This window comes from Erythrolamprus reginae, chromosome 4 (assembly GCF_031021105.1).
Source record: "Erythrolamprus reginae isolate rEryReg1 chromosome 4, rEryReg1.hap1, whole genome shotgun sequence".
NCBI classification, from domain to species: domain Eukaryota; kingdom Metazoa; phylum Chordata; class Lepidosauria; order Squamata; family Dipsadidae; genus Erythrolamprus; species Erythrolamprus reginae.
Window position 1 is genome coordinate 43021172 of NC_091953.1, and position 17558 is coordinate 43038729.

The following is a 17558-nucleotide window of genomic DNA, read 5'->3' on the forward strand; positions in this document are numbered from 1 at the left end:
TACTCCAAAGGCATCAGTGAATACAGTATATGACTTTAAATGAATTGTTTCCTAAGTAGCTCAGTCTTGGATTTAATTACATATTACAATTGAATTCTGGCTAGAGATAGTTTATTGATGAACAAGAAAAAAGTCTGAGTGGCATCTTAAGTGGCATTATTAGTGAATCCTATTGACCTAAAAAAAATCTAAATAGACACAGACTTTTATTACAATGGCGCAATCCCACATGGACTTGTCAATTAATAATAATAATAATTATTATTATTATTATTATCATTATTATTATTACATCACACAGTCCTAGGTGCTTAAGAAGCGTCCCAGAACTGTGATTTAATAATAATAATAATAATAATAATAATAATAATAATAATAGTTGTTATTCTTATTATTAATTAGACTTGTATGTTGCCCTTCTCCAGAGACTCGGGGCGGCTCACAGAATACAATACAAAAACGTGTACAAATCTAATAGCTAGAAACTATAAGCTAAGATCCTATTACCGTACATTAAAAAGCAGTCAATTAACTCAATCACATTCACACATAACATTTAATGGTGGGGGTGGGGGGGCATGATCTAACTGCCCCAGGCCTGGTGACATAGATGGGTCTTAAGGCTCTTGGGAAAGGTGAGGAGGGTGGGGGCAGTGCAAATTTCTGGAGGAAGCTGATTTCAGAAGGATCATACACTCCAAACGCAATCATGACCGATTGGTGAAGATACCTACGATTTTTTTTTTTGGTGGTTAAATAGTCTTTGAAATATCTGCAATTCTTAAGGCAGCCATTTTGGGATTTTTGAGATGGGGGGTGGGGAGTAGGGTCTCAAAAGATTATTTTATGGACTGCATGGAGCTTCCTTTTTTGTTGCCCTGATGTTCAGGTTTGAACTGCAACCAGTTTATTGACATACACTTTCATGCATTGGAATCATTTTGCTTCTTTACGAGTTTGATCATTCTAAAAAATATAGAAAAAGGACAGGCAGAGCCAGGAAGCAGAGTCTAAAATTATCAGATATTTACATGTCCATGAAAGATTTAAATCCAACTTTTCTTACATTCCATTCACTCTTATCTGGTGTGAATTTGATGCTGGCTGTTAACTGAATAAATTCATAGACAATAAAACTGGAACTTAATGTGTATACCGGTAACTGATTTTTAGCACATGACAGAAGGCCTCAGCAAGAGCAGAAGCTTGGCTGCTACCTGCAACTAAACAGGGAGTTCCAGGGCTGTTGGTTATACTAGGAAACTGGAAAAAAAATCCTGGAAAAAGGCAAGGGCAACCAAGTTTTGTAACCCTGCCAAGTTAAATGTCCAGATATACAGTACTCACATTTTTTTTTTTAAAAAAAAACTTTCTGTAATAGAAGATATTTGTCTGATAATTGTCAATGTATAGCTTGTGTTTTTATAATGGCCATTTATCAACAGCAACAAAAAACCTCAATCCACACAGGAAAATCCATTAAATCAAACTTGAGGTCACAATATACACTGCTCAAAAAAAATAAAGGGAACACTCAAATAACACATCCTAGATCTGAATGAAATATTCTCATTGAATACTTTGTTCTGTACAAAGTTGAATGTGCTGAAAACATGTGAAATTGTCAATCAGTGTTGCTTCCTAAGTGGACAGTTTGATTTCACAAAAGTCTGATTTATTTGGAGTTATATTCTGTTAAGTGGTCCCTTTATTTATTTTTTTTGAGCAATTTATATACACAGACTTTTCTGATCTCAATAAGGCAACTTAATAATAAAACAAAAAGGGAGATAAAGTTGTAAAAGAGGGATAAATGTACAAGGTTTACTTTACTAAAACACATGAAGGTTACTATGGTATGTAAATAATTGTATTGTGAATTACAACATTCTAATTAAATTTAAAGATAAATTAAATATAGTGCATATAAAATTATGCAGCAGCCATAACTCAACAAGCTAGATATTGGTGATGGAGTACATTTCAAATTAGGATAGCTAAAATAAACGAAGAAAGCAAAACAAGTAAAATTCTTATATTTTTGGAACATTTATATAATAAATTATGGCTTATGAATCAATAGTCCTGTGACTCCAACTCGGTTCTTCCAAGCAGAAAACGTGAAAATGTTAAACTTCTCCAAATCTGTGATCACGCAGTACAGTACCAAAGTATTTTTTTTTCTTTAATGGTCGCTATTTAACAATGAGATTGTATTGAATCTGACTATGCGGCTTTGTAAAATCTTCAAATCCCCCCCTCCCCCGCGTCATTTTCAGGAGCGCACGCGCATAGGGAATAAAGCAGCAATCCAATTCAAAAAATTCCAGGCACCCGTCCGTCACTCTGGAAATTAAATCCTGCTTCCTTGCGGGATCAATGATTGGTGGGTGCCATCAGTCAAGCAATCCTTCATTGGCTGTTTCCTCTTCTCATTTGCGGTCTTCCCCACCCCCTCTCCCCCACCCCGTAGCTAAGGGAGACCGACGTAGTTACGCGTCCTTCCTGCGCACGGTTGCTATCGAAGACTAGCCAATAAGCATAATCCGGGAGCATCACGTGAGGACGTATAGATAAACTGCGAAAGAGGCGCGCTCACGTGACTTTGTAGAAAGGCCGCCCCGAGGATCTCTCAGCGACGAGAAGACGGTCAGGAGGCCCTTGGGGGCGGGAGAGCTTTGTGAATCTAATTTAACGTAGGGGGCGAGGGAGGCGCCTGGGCTGCTTGTTAGAAGCCGAAGGCTTGGCGCATTCCTTTTTTCACCCCCCCTTTGGCCACCCTAATGAATAACTGTAACGGCAGTTCTCATAATTCGGTCCTATTCGTTCAGTACTGGGCTGCTGGGCACCGCTGGCAGGGCTCTGGTACGACAGTCATTCCCGAGTCCAAAGATTTCGTGGCGTTAAATAACTGTCCCCGTCCGTGCGTCTCGCGTGTGAACACGCTCGTGTCTCGGGCTTATGACACAGGAATTTAAAATAGATAATGGAATGCGGTTAATATTTATGCTGCTTTATTGGTAGAGTACACCACATCGTAGAATATAAAAAGCAGAAGCAGTGCCTTTCTAATGTAGGATCAAATCTTACAATTATTTGTAAATTTGTAGAATAGACGGCTCACAAAATACACTTTTTGGAAGTGAGCGTATTTATATAAGGGGTTGTAGTGTTTTTAGATTATTTGAGCAGTTTCATACACTATCAAGAAGGAAAGCTCTAAAGACCCACCTTTGCCGGCAGGCTTGGGGCTATTGATACTTTGATATCTTGCCCCGCCCAATGAATGAGTGTAGGATGTATAAACTTGTTTGTCTAATTCAGTGTTTCCCAACCTTGGCAACTTGGAGATATTTGAACTTCAACTCCCAGAATCCCCCAGCCAGCGAATGCTGGCTGGGGAATTCTGGGAGTTGAAGTCCAAATATCTTCTAAGTTGCTAAGGTTGGGAAACACTGCTCTAATTCTTAACTATGGGTTTTTTAGAATATAATTTTATTTAGATTTCTAACTTGATGTAAGCCTCCCTGAGTCTTAGGAGAAAGGCGGCATAGAAATCAAATCAATCTGAACTTGCCTGTAGAGAAGTGTTTAAGGGGAGTCAGCAGCATGAATCAGAATTATCTCTGCATTTGATGTTTTACCTAAAGCGTCATGAAACATGTATGATGCATGTATGAAGTAGTATTGAAAAATCAGGTGGCTCAGTCTGACAATAAGGTGCAGAATGGACTTTAGTTAAGATTTAAAAACCATCCTTGATCCATGAAGCTCTCTGACTTTTAAAAATCATAAATAAATCCATTGCTTTCATAATTACTGGTTCTTATTCCAGTGTCATTAACTACCTCTTTAACTGTATTTTTAAAAATCACATACATAATGCTCCATTAGAAGTTTTTGATACATTCTACAAATCAGCCTACAGTAGATATTATACCTGATTTATTGGAATAATATATTAATGAAACAATATTTTATATTTGTCTTACAAATAATACATGTTACAATTGGATGCATAAAGCTTTTCATTACTTTTTGCAAATAATACTATTAACAATGTTATGATGTCTCTCTCTTTTTAAAATTCATTTATTATAGAATGTCCAAATTTATTATCTATTTATGTTAGGGAGATTGTAAGATGATTCTGCCTTATTACCAGTCTTTCTGATAGTGGTTGTCTAATATAACAACCAGTGCTTGTTCAGAGGTGTGCCTGTAGTATGCAAATTCTAGGAAATACTGTATATTGTATTTAAATCACTGTTAATTCTTTCCTGCCTGCTTTGAATACAGTAAATTAATTTTTTAAAAAATAATTATTTTGGCTTTATACATTGCTATCTATTTGGCAATGAAGAAACTTTTTAATTTTTATTCTATTTTCATTTATTCAACCTGTTTTAGGTCCTCTTTTTCTTTGATTTGTTTAGTTTTAACTTTTTTTCTAAAAATATTTTATGTACTGGGAATCCTGGGAATATCCTGTTTTTGCTGAATGTAGCTTTTACAATTCCAATTTTTGATCGGATATTCAGTCAACTCTTTTCTGATTAAAGAATGGGGTATGAAACTATGGCCAGGTTGCTTCATATGCATGATTATCTAAAATTGCTTTTCTTGCATAAAAGATGAATGTGCTGCACTCTTCCTGTAAATATAACATTTTAAATAGAGGCGTCTTCACAAAATAAAAGCTCATTGTAGGAGAGTGCTTGCTATGTTATAGAAGTAGTACTTTAGTGAGATTGGTTTGAAGGAATAAAGTTGCCAATAACTTATTGTGTATTCTCACACTCCTCTTTCTTTATTTTGATAAAAAGGCAGTATTCAAATTGATCTCTTCAACTTTGAGTTCCCCTTGATTGAATATTCTGGAATTAGTCTATATACCATACCCGCACTACTCTGAATGGCTGTTGGAAAGGAATGTACAGTCTGATGGCCAATTGCTGCAGCTGGCTAAAGCGGTGGCGAGAACCCCTCAGGTAAATAACAAGGCTTTAAAATACTCATTTTTAAAGTAACTTTGAATATTATATATTGTTCAGCAGGTATGAAGATATGTAGATCTGTAGTTAACTCTTACATTAGGCATACTTATCCAATTGTTTTTGAGCAGTGTATATGTATGTATGTGTGTGTGTGTGTATGTGTGTATGTATATGTGTATGTATGTATGCATGTATGCATGCATATATATATGTGTGTGTGTGTATTTCGGCCTTATTTTGGCCTCATCAGCTAGCCATACCCTCACTGGGACTTAACTTGCAATCTTTGCCTTATAAGGCAGAGAATTAACCTCTAGGCTACAGTATCCAATCCTTCAGCTCTGTACTAGGGAAGGGTTACATGTTTTTTTTGTATCGAATCATACACGCATACATACATACATACATACATACATACATACATACACACACACACACAGAGATGCAGATACAGATACCTGTGTAGCAAAAATACTCTCAATACAGGGGAAAAAACCTGAACATACCAAATACATACATACATGCATACATACATACATACATACATGTGTGTGTGTGTGTGTGTGTGTGTGTGTGTGAATGATTAGAGTAAATACGTTGATAACTAAATTGCAATTAATTTTTTTCTTTGTATTGCTGTATCTGCAGGTTATTCTTGATATTTTCACTTCAAATAGTTCAATGTTGTGTTCTTAGTATGTCAAGTACTGAACTTGTCATCTTTAAATTTTCCTTTCTCTATTGGCTTTTGTTATCCATTTCATTTATAGTGGCTGGGTTTATACTGCATACTGATCCATAAAATATGGTTTATAAACTACAATAGTTAATACACATAATATGCTTTGCCAAGATCATAGAATCATAGAGTTGGAAGGGACCTCCAAGGTCATTGGGTCCAATCCCCTGCTCAATGCAGTATTCTTTAAACCAGGGGTCCCCAAACTTTTTACACAGGGGGCCAAGACTTTGCGGGGGGAAAATTAAGCTTTAACCACATATTTAGGGATGCTATACAGATTCTTGCTTCGACCCTTATCAGTCCAGTCTCCAGGCGCAGAAGTGCGTTTGAGACGCAACGTGGCATCTGGAGAATTGCTCTAATAAATTTGGATTGAACTAATTCTAGTGGTGTAAAGTGTAAAGCTGAAGCTGGCAGTCCAAGCAAGGACCTGTAAAGCAGCTGAGCTAGCGACTTGGCCTTAAAAAGCTTGATAGCAGCAGGAACATAATAACCTCCCTTTGTGTGGAAAAAATTGAGAATGGTGCTCGCTGATCTTTGACCCAAGGCAGCGGCATATTCTCCATGTGCGTTCCTTGAGCCATTGACCTGAAAGACCACCCCCAGGTATTTAAAGGTGGTTACCTGCTTTATTTTGTGCCCATCAAGATATCATGAGTAAATTTTTGGCCTTTTTGCAAAGGCCATGATCATTGTTTTTTCATAATTTATACTCAGGTTATTGTTATTACAGTACTGAAGAAGGGCTCGCAAGACTCTTTTAAGGCCTACTGGCATCCTGGAGAGGATCACGGCGTCATCTACATAGAGCAAAAGGGCGATGCTTCGGTCGCCTATTTTGGAGGGGGGAGGGTAATTTGGTTTGTTCAACCATTTTGCCATATCATTTGTATAAAAGTTGAAAAGTAGGGGAGCCAGGATGCATTCCTGTTTAACCCCTCTTTCAGTTTTAACTGGCTTTGAGAGGGACCCTTGCGTATTACACCTCACCTTGAGGGACATAATGTATAACTGAAATAAAAGTTACGTTTTTCTCTTTTGCTTCCTTCTCCTTCCTATATTTTTCCATGTGTGTTTGAATTTGTTACAGACCACTTAACCTGCACTTTGTAAAATAGATGAAATATTTGTGGAATCTTTGCTATTTGGTTTTGGGTGATAATATTGAATGTATATTTATTTGTTGTAAACTATTACGTGCTTTTTAAAAGGACAGAATTCTAATTTCTTTTTTTTTTGGCATATCAAAGGAAGGTGACATTGATCATGGTGGGTCTTGATAATGCTGGGAAAACTGCAACAGTAAAAGGAATCCAAGGAGGTATGTTGGATATTCTATTTTAGTGTACAATTTTTCAAATAATACTTTTAATTTTTTTCATGCTTAAACTAGACTACTTGTAATCAGGATCTGATACTGTAATATTTACTCTGTTAAATCAAATAATATTTCATAATTTTAGCAGAAAGAAAGTATATGCTACTACCATCTTCGTCCAAAGAATTTAAAGAAAATGAAGCATCTCTAAAAATAATACAGATTTCATATTTTAACTTACATATTTTTGGTTGGTGGAAATATGCATAATTGTTTTCTTGGTTTCTTGTTATGTATATTTTAGATATCTTAGAATACCCAAAATCTACTGAATATATCCTCTGAGTAAAAAGAGCTCATATACATTTTTCCCATTTATTTAAGTGGCTCATCTTCCTCATTTATTTAAGTGGCTGTTCTCTAAAATCAGAAAGCTATCTCTGTATGTTAAGGAATTCCACTTCATGCAGGATAATCATAAAAGAAAAATCAGATCCTCTGGTATACTGTATCAACACTGCATATGGAATTCTCTAGATCCTATCTAATACGTTTCATTCAAATTCTTATTGTACGGACAAGGTTTGAAATAAACTTTCAGTAAAAGCAAACTTCATTGTAAAATTACTGTTGCTTTGAAACAATTAAGTATTAGCTTTCGTATGTGTGTAAGTTAATGATTAATAATATTTTTACTTGTACAGTAAAATATAATATTTAACATTAGTACATATCTCTGTTGCATTTTGGAATTAATGAGGGGTAATTGATCATATCAGAATTCACAATAGGTCAAGTCTGCTTGTTTTCATGTAGAAATACATTTAACTGCTGCTTAGATATTCTTATGTGTAGGGCAGTTTGTAATGTACAGTAGTCCCTCACCTATCGCGGGAGTTACGTTCCAGACCTTGCCGCGACAGGTGAAATCCGCGATGGGGAATTTATCCTCCTTCCCACCAGCTCCGGATGCCTGGAGGCGAGCAACGGCCGGCTAACCTTCCCCCCCCACTACTACTTACTCTGTTCTTTGCAGAAGTTCGGCCAAATGTTGTGTTTTTTGCCTTGCCCCGGCTGTAAAGTCCCTGGTGAGCTGCCCCGGCTGTTTCTTTTTTTCTCTCTCTCTCTCTTCCGCCCTCGAGCACTTCCTCTTCCGCCCTCGAGCCCAGTCTGGAAATCCCCGCCGCGTCGCGTTCCTTTCTTTTTTTTCCTTTCGGCACTGGCGAGGGGGATTGAACGAGGGGACGGGCCTCCGCCGGAGCTCAGTCCCCGCCCCGCTTATCATTTGGGAGTCCCGCTGGGGGATTCTAGCGCTTGTTTGTGTGGTAAAATCATTCAAATGAAGCTGACTTCAAAACCCGCGATGAAGTGAAGCCGCGGCAGGTGAAGCGCGATAGAGCGAGGGACTACTGTATATGTAGCTATTACATAACAACTAGATGTCTGTATAATTAATGAATAGTGTAATATTGGAGTAATCCCCCTGTTTCTTTTCCTTATTCTTATTCCACAAGTATGAAACAATGTAATTCCTTTCCAGCTTCAGATAATTGCTGACCCTGAGTTCTGTTTGCCTCTATATTGTTTTGGGGAAAATATAAAATGTTGGGAATATATTTTCTTTCTTTATTTGTAGCTTGCCTTTATTATTTTTACAAATAACTCAATTCTGCCTATTCTTTGAACTGTACCTGTGAGAGACCCAAACAATTCAATACATTATTAGTTTATTAGAATAAATCAAAAATTTTATTCGAGTTTCATCAAACTGTCTCTCATAATATATTTTATTTTTCTCAGAATCCCCTGAAGATGTGGCTCCAACAGTTGGATTTTCTAAAATTGATCTTAAACAACGATTGTTTGAAGTCACGATTTTTGACTTAGGAGGTGGAAAACGTATCCGGGGCATTTGGAAAAATTACTATGCTGAATCCTATGGAGTTATATTTGTTGTGGATTCAAGTGATGTGGAAAGAATGGAAGAGACAAAAGAAACAATTTCAGAAGTTCTAAGACATCCCAAGATATCAGGGAAACCTGTATTAGTGTAAGTAACATAAATTTAAAGATATTTAAATATTATATATTGAAAATTAGTGTGCTATTGTTAAATAAATAGAAATAATGGGGAAATTGTTACATAAAGCCCATATTGATTCTGTATACTCTTTTTTTATGTGCTAGTCTTTTCTATGGTAATAAAAATTTGACTATTACAATTACAGTAGTCCCTCGCTATACCGCGCTTCACCTACTGCAGCTTCACTTCATCGCGGGCTTCTGAGGAAGTCGATCGGCAGATTTAAACAGCCCGCCGAACTCGATCGGCAGGTTTTTTTTAAAAAAATATATATCTAAAATTGTAAATACTGTATTTAAATACTGTATCTAAAATAAAGGTTTATAAACACTTAAAACAATGAAAACTTACCAAACAATTACAATATAAATACTTAAATAAGTACAGTGATCCCTCTATTATCGCGAGGGTTCCGTTCCAAGACCCCTCGCGATAATCGATTTTTCGTGATGTAGGGTTGCTGAAGTAAAAACACCATCTGCGCATGCGCGCCCTTTTTTTCTATGGCCGCGCATGCGTAGATGGTGGAGTTTGCATTCCCCGCCACCCACGCAAAGGGGAAACCCCATTCGGCTCCTCGCTGCTGCTGCGCTACCGAGCAGATCAGCTGCTGGGTGGCCGAAGGAACCTTCCCTGGGTCTTCCCCCTCTTGCTGGCGGGCGGGCGAGCGGCGGACATCAGCAAGGAGCCGGGGTTTCCCCTTTGCGTGGGCGGCCAGGAAGACCCAGGTTGGGGGTTCGGGGGGGTGCTGGGAAACCCCCAGGCCGGCTGCGACCTTTTAAAACAGCCGCACCGCTTCCCAGCTGAGTCCTGAAGCCAAACGCGGAAGTTCGCCTTTGGCGTTTGGCTTCAGGACTCAGCTGGGAAGCGGCGCGGCTGTTTTAAAGGGTCGCAGCCGGCCTGGGGGGCTTCCAGCACCCCCCCGAACCCGGGTTGGGGGTTCGGGGGGGTGTGCTGGGAAGCCCCCCAGGCCGGCTGCGACCTTTTAAAACAGCTGCGCCGCTTCCCAGCTGAATCCTGAAGCCAAATGCGGAAGTGGTTTTTTTTAAAATTAATATTTTTTTTAAAATCGCGATATAGCGTTTCGCGAAGATCGAGATCGCGAAACTCGAGGGATCACTGTACTATCAGTCGATAAATTCCCCATCGCGGATTTCACCTATCGCGGCCAGGTCTGGAACGTAACACCAGCGATAGGTGAGGGACTACTGTATAACTATTTGATTTTTGACTATTGATGCAGTATTAAAATATAAATGGTCTATTAAAAATATCGCCCATTACAAGAGAGTGCCCATCACAAGAGGGTGCCCATCACAAGAGGGTGCAATTGATGCATTCTACTTATTGTTAAGAGAGAACTGACATTATCAAACAAACAATTAACCAAATGTTAAGATGGTTCTCATCAGATAGAATTTTACTGTTTATTTGATATATTCTCTCAAAAATGTTCTTAATAGAAAAGCCCTTATAAGGTTTCAATATTTTGAACTTTTCTATAATGCATTTGTGGAAAAAATAACATTTTAAAAATGGTATCTTCTGTATTTTGCTATAGGTTTACAGATTCCATTTCTTTCATCTTTCATTTTTGGGTGTAATACAGCAGAAAAATCGGGTTATATAATAACATTGAGATATAGGCTCTTTAGTTCATGTTGTTGCAGAATTTATTTGTAAATACTCAATTGCTCCAGAGAATATTTGTATCCCAGAAGAAATCTCATTATTTACAATAGAAAATTTCTATCCATAAAAATAAACCTAGTCTTTTACATGTACAAATAGGTTCTTACTATATGAAGTTTTTTGGTTAGTAATCTGTGTCTATTTATTTGAATCTAATTCTGAGAAACATTTTTAGCTTGAAAATATTTAAATTTATGGTTATTTGTGCTTTTAAATAATGAAGCAGAATTGATAAATAATTTGAATGACTTGTTGTGAAAACTATTTATGTTGACTAATTATCTAGGAAAGCTAGCTACATTCTGAAAATTGGTTCAGCAATATGAAGAAGAGTTTCAAGCCCTCCTTTATAATATAAGTTACAGTGGTACCTGGTCTTACGAACTTAATTGGGGGGAACACAGCAGAGGCTGCTCGGAGGGAGCCTGGTGGGTGATTAACATACGCGGGAAGTTGCCTGGCGGCTTGTCAGCCAGCGGGGCTTTCACCCTCCTTGAAAGTGTTTTCGGCGGTGGCAGCAAAGGGGAATCCGGAGCTTTGGCCACAGACAAGGCTCCCTGGCTCTCACTCTGGTGTGTGTGTGGGGGGGTGTCCCTGAATGCCGGTAGAGAACCGGGGGAGGCTCCTTTCCTTCCCCTTTGCTCACGGGGATCGAGCTCTGGTCCTCAGCAAAGCGCAGGTGATGGAGACGCGGTTTAGGGGGAGGTCAGTCTGTCAACTAAAAAAGAGCAAAACTGGAGTGCTGCGGGCTCTGAGGATGGCGGGGGGGGGCACGTTTCTTCCATCTGGTTTGGGGTGCGCAATTATTTAGTTCCCTTAAAACTTAGTGAGGAAATTGAGATACGGGCTCTCACAGCCTCCTCATTTTCTCTCCCACCAGGGGAGGCTCTCTCCCTCTCTCGCAAGGGACGGCAAGGAGTGGCCGTCTTTCCTACCCTCCTCTCAGCTCTGCTACGTAAATTTTCCCTTTCAGTTGATCCAAGCGCTGGCAGGGAAGATATGAACTGAAATGCGAGTCAGGTGTCCTGGAAACCTAACAAAAAAGGGGCGGGTGGAATAATAATTGCGAGTGGGGTGTCCTGGAAGTTGAGATACAGGCTCTCACAACCTCCTCATTTTCTCTTCCCGCCCCTCGTTTCTTTAAGGCTCCCTCTCTCTCTCAGAAGAGAAAATGAGGAGGCTGTGAGAGCCTGTATCTCAACTTCCAGGTCACCCCACTCGCAATTATTACTCCACCCTCCCCCTTTCTCTGCCTCTCCACGCACTCCGCTAGCCTTGCTTTATCCACCCGCAGCTGCGGAGAGCTCCTGGGACGCGCCGATTTCTAGTAGATGAGATGGGCGGAGGTGGGAGACACCGCACAGGAAAGTCTGGCTCCATTTCCCTTTTGATCATCAGAGGTGCAAATTTAAAAGTGCTTGTTTTGGCCACTGCTTGCAGCAGCAGCAGCTGGGAGAGAAGCGAGGGTTCGTTAGACGAAAATAGTTCGTGAGAAGAGGCAAAAAAATCTTGAACGCCCGGTTCGTATCTCGAAAAGTTCGTATGAAGAAGCGTTCGTAAGACGAGGTACCACTGTAATTGCATTTTCCTTATACCACTCCAGATTTTTGTTTACTACCTCAGTAATTCCAGAATTGTAAAAGCAGTAGATAATTCCCAAAGGTATCTTGTCTTTTTAAACTAAAACTAAACTAATTTGTTAATGGACCAGTTTCTAAGCTGAAGTATACTTTAGCAGTATACTTTGTGTCTAGACCTTTTTTCAGGAATGAAAAAATCTTTTGTGCCAGAGTTGTGACTAAAGCCAACTGTAGGCCCATTATAGAATGTTCAACATGCAGCTGCTCATTGAGATTAAATCATAAGTAAACATGACTGATTTCCTACTTTTGTTGATACATCTTTGTTATTGAACTCTTGTAAGAGTTGATGCCAGATCAGTGTTGAAATGACTTTATGGCCTTTTATATGATGTGTTAGTGAGGAAGTTAATATTTAAATAGGATTTTTTTTTCTGGTAGCACAGGAAACATTATTTGAAAAAAAGAAGAAATGCTAGCATTTTAGATAGCATAAAGACTATGAATGCATGAAAGACTGACAATGATTAGTCATAAATTGCTTGTATATAAATACAGATGCTAGACATAGAGTTAAGGGTAGGGTTGGGTTATCTCATAACTCTTAAAAAATTATAATCCTTTTTGTCAGGGTTCTGATGGATGCCCATCACCCCTGGCCTATGGCAACTCGAGAGCAGGCCAGGGATGCTTTTGCAAGTTGACATCTTGACATTCCAGTATTTATTACCAGGAAATTGTGATTAGTTACTGTTCAGGTGAATTGTAGCTCAAAGTTTATAAACCCAGCATTACACAGTCTATAATACCCAATAGCTCCATTTTACACCCTCTTTCCTCCATGCTCCTTGCTTGGGACTCCACCTGTTTCCATTTCATGACCCACACAGTCCTGGGATCCTGACAGTAGCCAGGATTGCAGGTGCTAAATAATGCAGCCATATAATATTGTGCTTTCCAATTGCATTGTTAGCAATGGAAATCCCTGTTCCGATTGCCATCATAATCTTGAGAATTATCTTATTATAGTTTAGCATTAAGTGTCAATCCAGTTTTTGTGATACAGTTCACAAACCATTGCTAAAAGAAAAAAAGTATGTCTGGTAAGCTTACTGATGCTTACTTTTTCTATTGAGTTAAAACAAGTCTCACAAAGGTTAAAAGCTTTTTATACTGTACTAGAAAAACAGCAGGTACAGCTATGTTTAGAAATAAGACATGTTGTAGTAGCAATATTGTCTGCTTGAAAGAAAACAGTTAAGTGTAACAAGTTGAATGAAAAAGAGCCATGACAGAAAAGACATATCTCTCTTTCCTAGACTAGCATTATGTTATTTTCTGAGCAGCTCCTTATCTTTCCCCCCTCTCTCTATCTAGCATTCCGTGAGGAATGCTGAGCCTTGCTTAACTGGTTTTTCTTCTGTTGCTGCCTTCAAATTATGTCCATACAGCATTTATTTATGCTGAAAGCCATAGAAAGAGCACAGCTTTATTTCTTTTACAGTTGGTTAAAAATGGCTTCTTATGCCTTTGACTATGATCACTACATACAACTTTACATTGTTCATCTTGGTGAAGGATTATTTTGGGTGGGTGGGGTTTGCAGAACTCTTAACAATTGGTGATTTGGCAACTTTTTGACAAGTAATTTGTCATCGCCTTTTTCCTGGGGCTAAAAGAAATATTGGGATAAAGTCATCCAACTGGCTTATTTCTGAAGCAAGACTAAAATTCTGTTCTTCCAATTTTTGGCCTTTATGCAGTATGCCAAACTAGTTGCATTATGTTTTAGGGAAGAAAATATTCCAAATAACTAACAATTATGCAGAGTATCACAATAACTTGCTAGTATTTTTCATAGGCCAATATTTGGATTATATCTATCACCGATCAGCACATTACTTTCTGTGTCATTTGGGAAAGACAAACACAGTTTATATGGAACAAAGTGTTTTGCAGTAAAATGCCCTCATATGTATGATTGTAGCATTCCTCTCCCTATTTTTTCTAGTATATATCTGTAGACCGATCACCCACCCCCCAAAGCACAATTAAATAAAATCTGCTTGCTTGAAATACAGAAATTTGTCTGAATAACACACAATCCTTTCCACTACACTATTGCCATTATTGGTCTACCAAATGATTTTAAATTGGAAGATCGCATTAACCCTGAGTAGGGTACTGTTTGAAAAAATATTAATAGGAATTTTATTGGCTATGTTGGTCTGAAAAATCTGTCTGGTTGGTACTGACTTTTATGTCCAGGAAGTACCATATTTTTGGAGTAGTAAGATGCACCTGTGTATAAGACACACCTTAGTTTTGGGGGAGGAAAACAAGGGAAAAAAGACTTTGCCCCCTAGCAATTTTCCAAAGAGAAAACAGGACAGATGATATACAGTACACTGTTTGCTGTGTATTTCTGTGCATGTGTGCCTGACCTATAGAAATAGCAAAGAATTGAACAAATTCGGTGTATAAGATGCATGTTTTCACCCTCTTTTTAGAGGGTAAAAAGGTGCCTTATACTCTGAAAAATATGACAACCCTTTGTTTAAAAAATTGAGTAGTTGGGGGAAAAATTTAGAGTAAAAAAACATCTCCAGCTGCTGGGGATTATTTCATGATTTATTTTTTTATGCTCTTTGTGTCAAGTCTTAAGTTTAAATGCTAAAATGTGAATGAATTATATTAAATGTGTGAAATTCATACTTATTCTCCTATAAAGGTCCTCTCTCTTCAGACTTTATTCATGCTTGTATAAAGTCAGAATTCTTTTAGTCTCATAATTGGGAATCCGTGACTTAATCTTAGTTTTAAAAAAATAGCCTAGAAGATTATTATTTTTGGATTTTAGTAATGTTTTCAGTGGTGAGATTCAATATTTTTTCCTACTGGTTCTGTGGGCGTGGCTTGGGTATCACATGGTTTGGTGGGCATGGCACAGGAAGGATACTGTAAAATCTCCATTTCTACCACTCTAGGGGAAGGATATTGCAAAATCTCAATTTCTTCCCCACTCCACAGGAAGGTTACTGCAAAAGCCCCACTTCCTCCTGATCAGCTGGGACTTGGTAGGCAGAGAATAGATGTGGGTGGGGCCTGTCAGAGGTGGTATTTACTGATTCTCCAAACTACTCAAACCTTTTGCTACCGCTAAATCCCATCTCTGATAGAGATGATATATTGTAAACTATTCTAAGTAAAACAAAAATTTTGATTTTATACAAGTGAAGATAGCAGCTACTACTGTAATACATTGTGGAAGAAATATTAATTTAGCTACTCCAGTGTTTATTCCAGATTTTATAGTTAATTGTTTGTAAAATGAGCAACACTGACTAAATTTATCATTTAAGTGGAAATTAGTTCCTTGCTTGATTTCTGTTCCTATATAAGTAGTGTAAAAACATATGCCTTAATGAAAAATTTGTTTGTTTATTCTGAGGTCAAAATGAAAACTTAAATTGTGTTGAAAATAGACTGGAGCTTTGTCGTTCTTTTTTTAAAGCTTTTTCCTTAGTTATGAAACATTCTGCAATTGGGAACTTAATGTTTGTAATAGTTGTATATTTGGGTATTATTAACATTTTTAATTATCTTGCACAATAAAAATAATCTCATTTAAATCTCATTTACAATAGTAATTGTCTTCAGTGATGCTAATAACATTTCCTGGTTTTCTTCTGTTTCTGTTTTCAACCTATTTACAAACCTGACTTATATAAGGAAAGAGTTAACTTAAAACTGAATTATATAATTTCCTAAAAATGATATTTTTGTTTCATTGCAGTAATCCATTAAAGAATTCTATTTTTGTTTTTGGAGCAAAGTTGAATCTCTGTAGCAATTTTTAAATTTTATCTAAACTTGTAACAGCATTGTGTCTAATCAATGTATAAACCTACTTAAATTTCCTTTTAGATTTTTTTAGGAGAAAAGGATGCTTGATTAGTTAAGCCTCCTTTGCCTTACATGTAGTGAATTTAAGGTGCATTAATTTTAGAAGAAACCAAAGAAAAGATGGATTAATAAAAGTGTCTTAGTATAATTTTCAAATCTAATTATTATCAGTGTTAGTTACAGGAAAAAATGGAAAGCATGTTCATTTTTTAAATATCTAGTGGTTTTTCAGATTTAATTTAATCAATATAGACTTCAATTTTGATTTTAGTTCTGTTTCAGATATTTTTCTATATTCCTTGTAATCATAACACAAAACTGTTTCTTCCTGTTCTCTAACATGTGGATTGATGTAGTTTATTTTACTGTTAAACACACACACACTGTCTGTCTGTCTGTCTGTCTGTCTGTCTGTCTGTCTGTCTGTCTGTCTGTCTGTCTGTCTGTCTGTCTATCTATCTATCTATCTATCTATCTATCTATCTATCTATCTATCTATCTATCTATCTATCTATCTATCTATACCAGTGATATATTGGCACTTTATGAAACAAGCAATAATTGCCTTCAGGAAAAACAATATTTTATACAAACTAAATATGTGTTTGTGAAATATGATTGACAACCAAGACCAGAGGTGACTGATAGCCTAAAAGTTACCTTCCATGCAAAACAGAACTTCTTGATTACAGATAGTCTTCGAGTTATAGCTGTAATGGAGTTTAATGACATTACATGAACTGCCTTAAATAATGACCAATCATGAAACTTAAAAAAAAAAAATCTGTAAAAGTTGTGCAACAAAATGTAGGATACTGGGTCTTTGTAAGCTTTAGCTTCCACATGACTGCCTATAGAAGACAGTCTATAATAGTGATGGCGAACCTATGGCACAGGTGCCACAGGTGGCACGCGGAGCCATATCTGCTGGCACATGAGCTGTTGCTCTAGCTCAGTTCCAATGTGCATGTGTGTGCTGGCCAGCTGACTTTTGGCTGACATAGAGGCTCTGGGAGGGTGTTTTTACCCTTCCCCAGCTCCAGAGAAGCCTTTGGAGCCTGAGGAAGGCAAAACAGGAGCCTACTGGGCCCACCACAATTTGGGAAAAAAGCTGTTTCCGGCCTCCAGGGGGCAGTGGAAGCTGTTTTCATCCTTCCCAGACATTGAATTATGGATGTAGGCAGTCGCGCATGTGCAGTAGCGTGTACCCATATCCTTTTGGCACCCAAGGAAAAAAAGG

At 37.8% G+C, this 17558-nt stretch overlaps 1 protein-coding gene across 4 annotated transcripts in view; it reads left to right on the forward strand.

Annotated features, from left to right (window-relative positions):
• Nucleotides 1–2561: 2561 nt before the first annotated feature.
• The window catches only part of ARL13B (ARF like GTPase 13B), a 52139-nt gene continuing 37142 nt past the window's right edge, over nucleotides 2562–17558 (forward strand). For 2 of the 4 annotated variants that reach the window (XM_070750166.1, XM_070750163.1), the window contains exons 1-4: nucleotides 2587–2649; nucleotides 4827–4991; nucleotides 6990–7060; nucleotides 8858–9107. In XM_070750166.1, coding sequence (XP_070606267.1) covers nucleotides 4933–4991; nucleotides 6990–7060; nucleotides 8858–9107 — 380 coding nt within the window. In that variant the 5' untranslated portion in view covers nucleotides 2587–2649; nucleotides 4827–4932. Of the gene's footprint in view, nucleotides 2747–4826; nucleotides 4992–6989; nucleotides 7061–8857; nucleotides 9108–17558 lie in introns of all 4 variants that reach the window. The other 2 variants (XM_070750164.1, XM_070750165.1) reach the window with 2 other exon arrangements.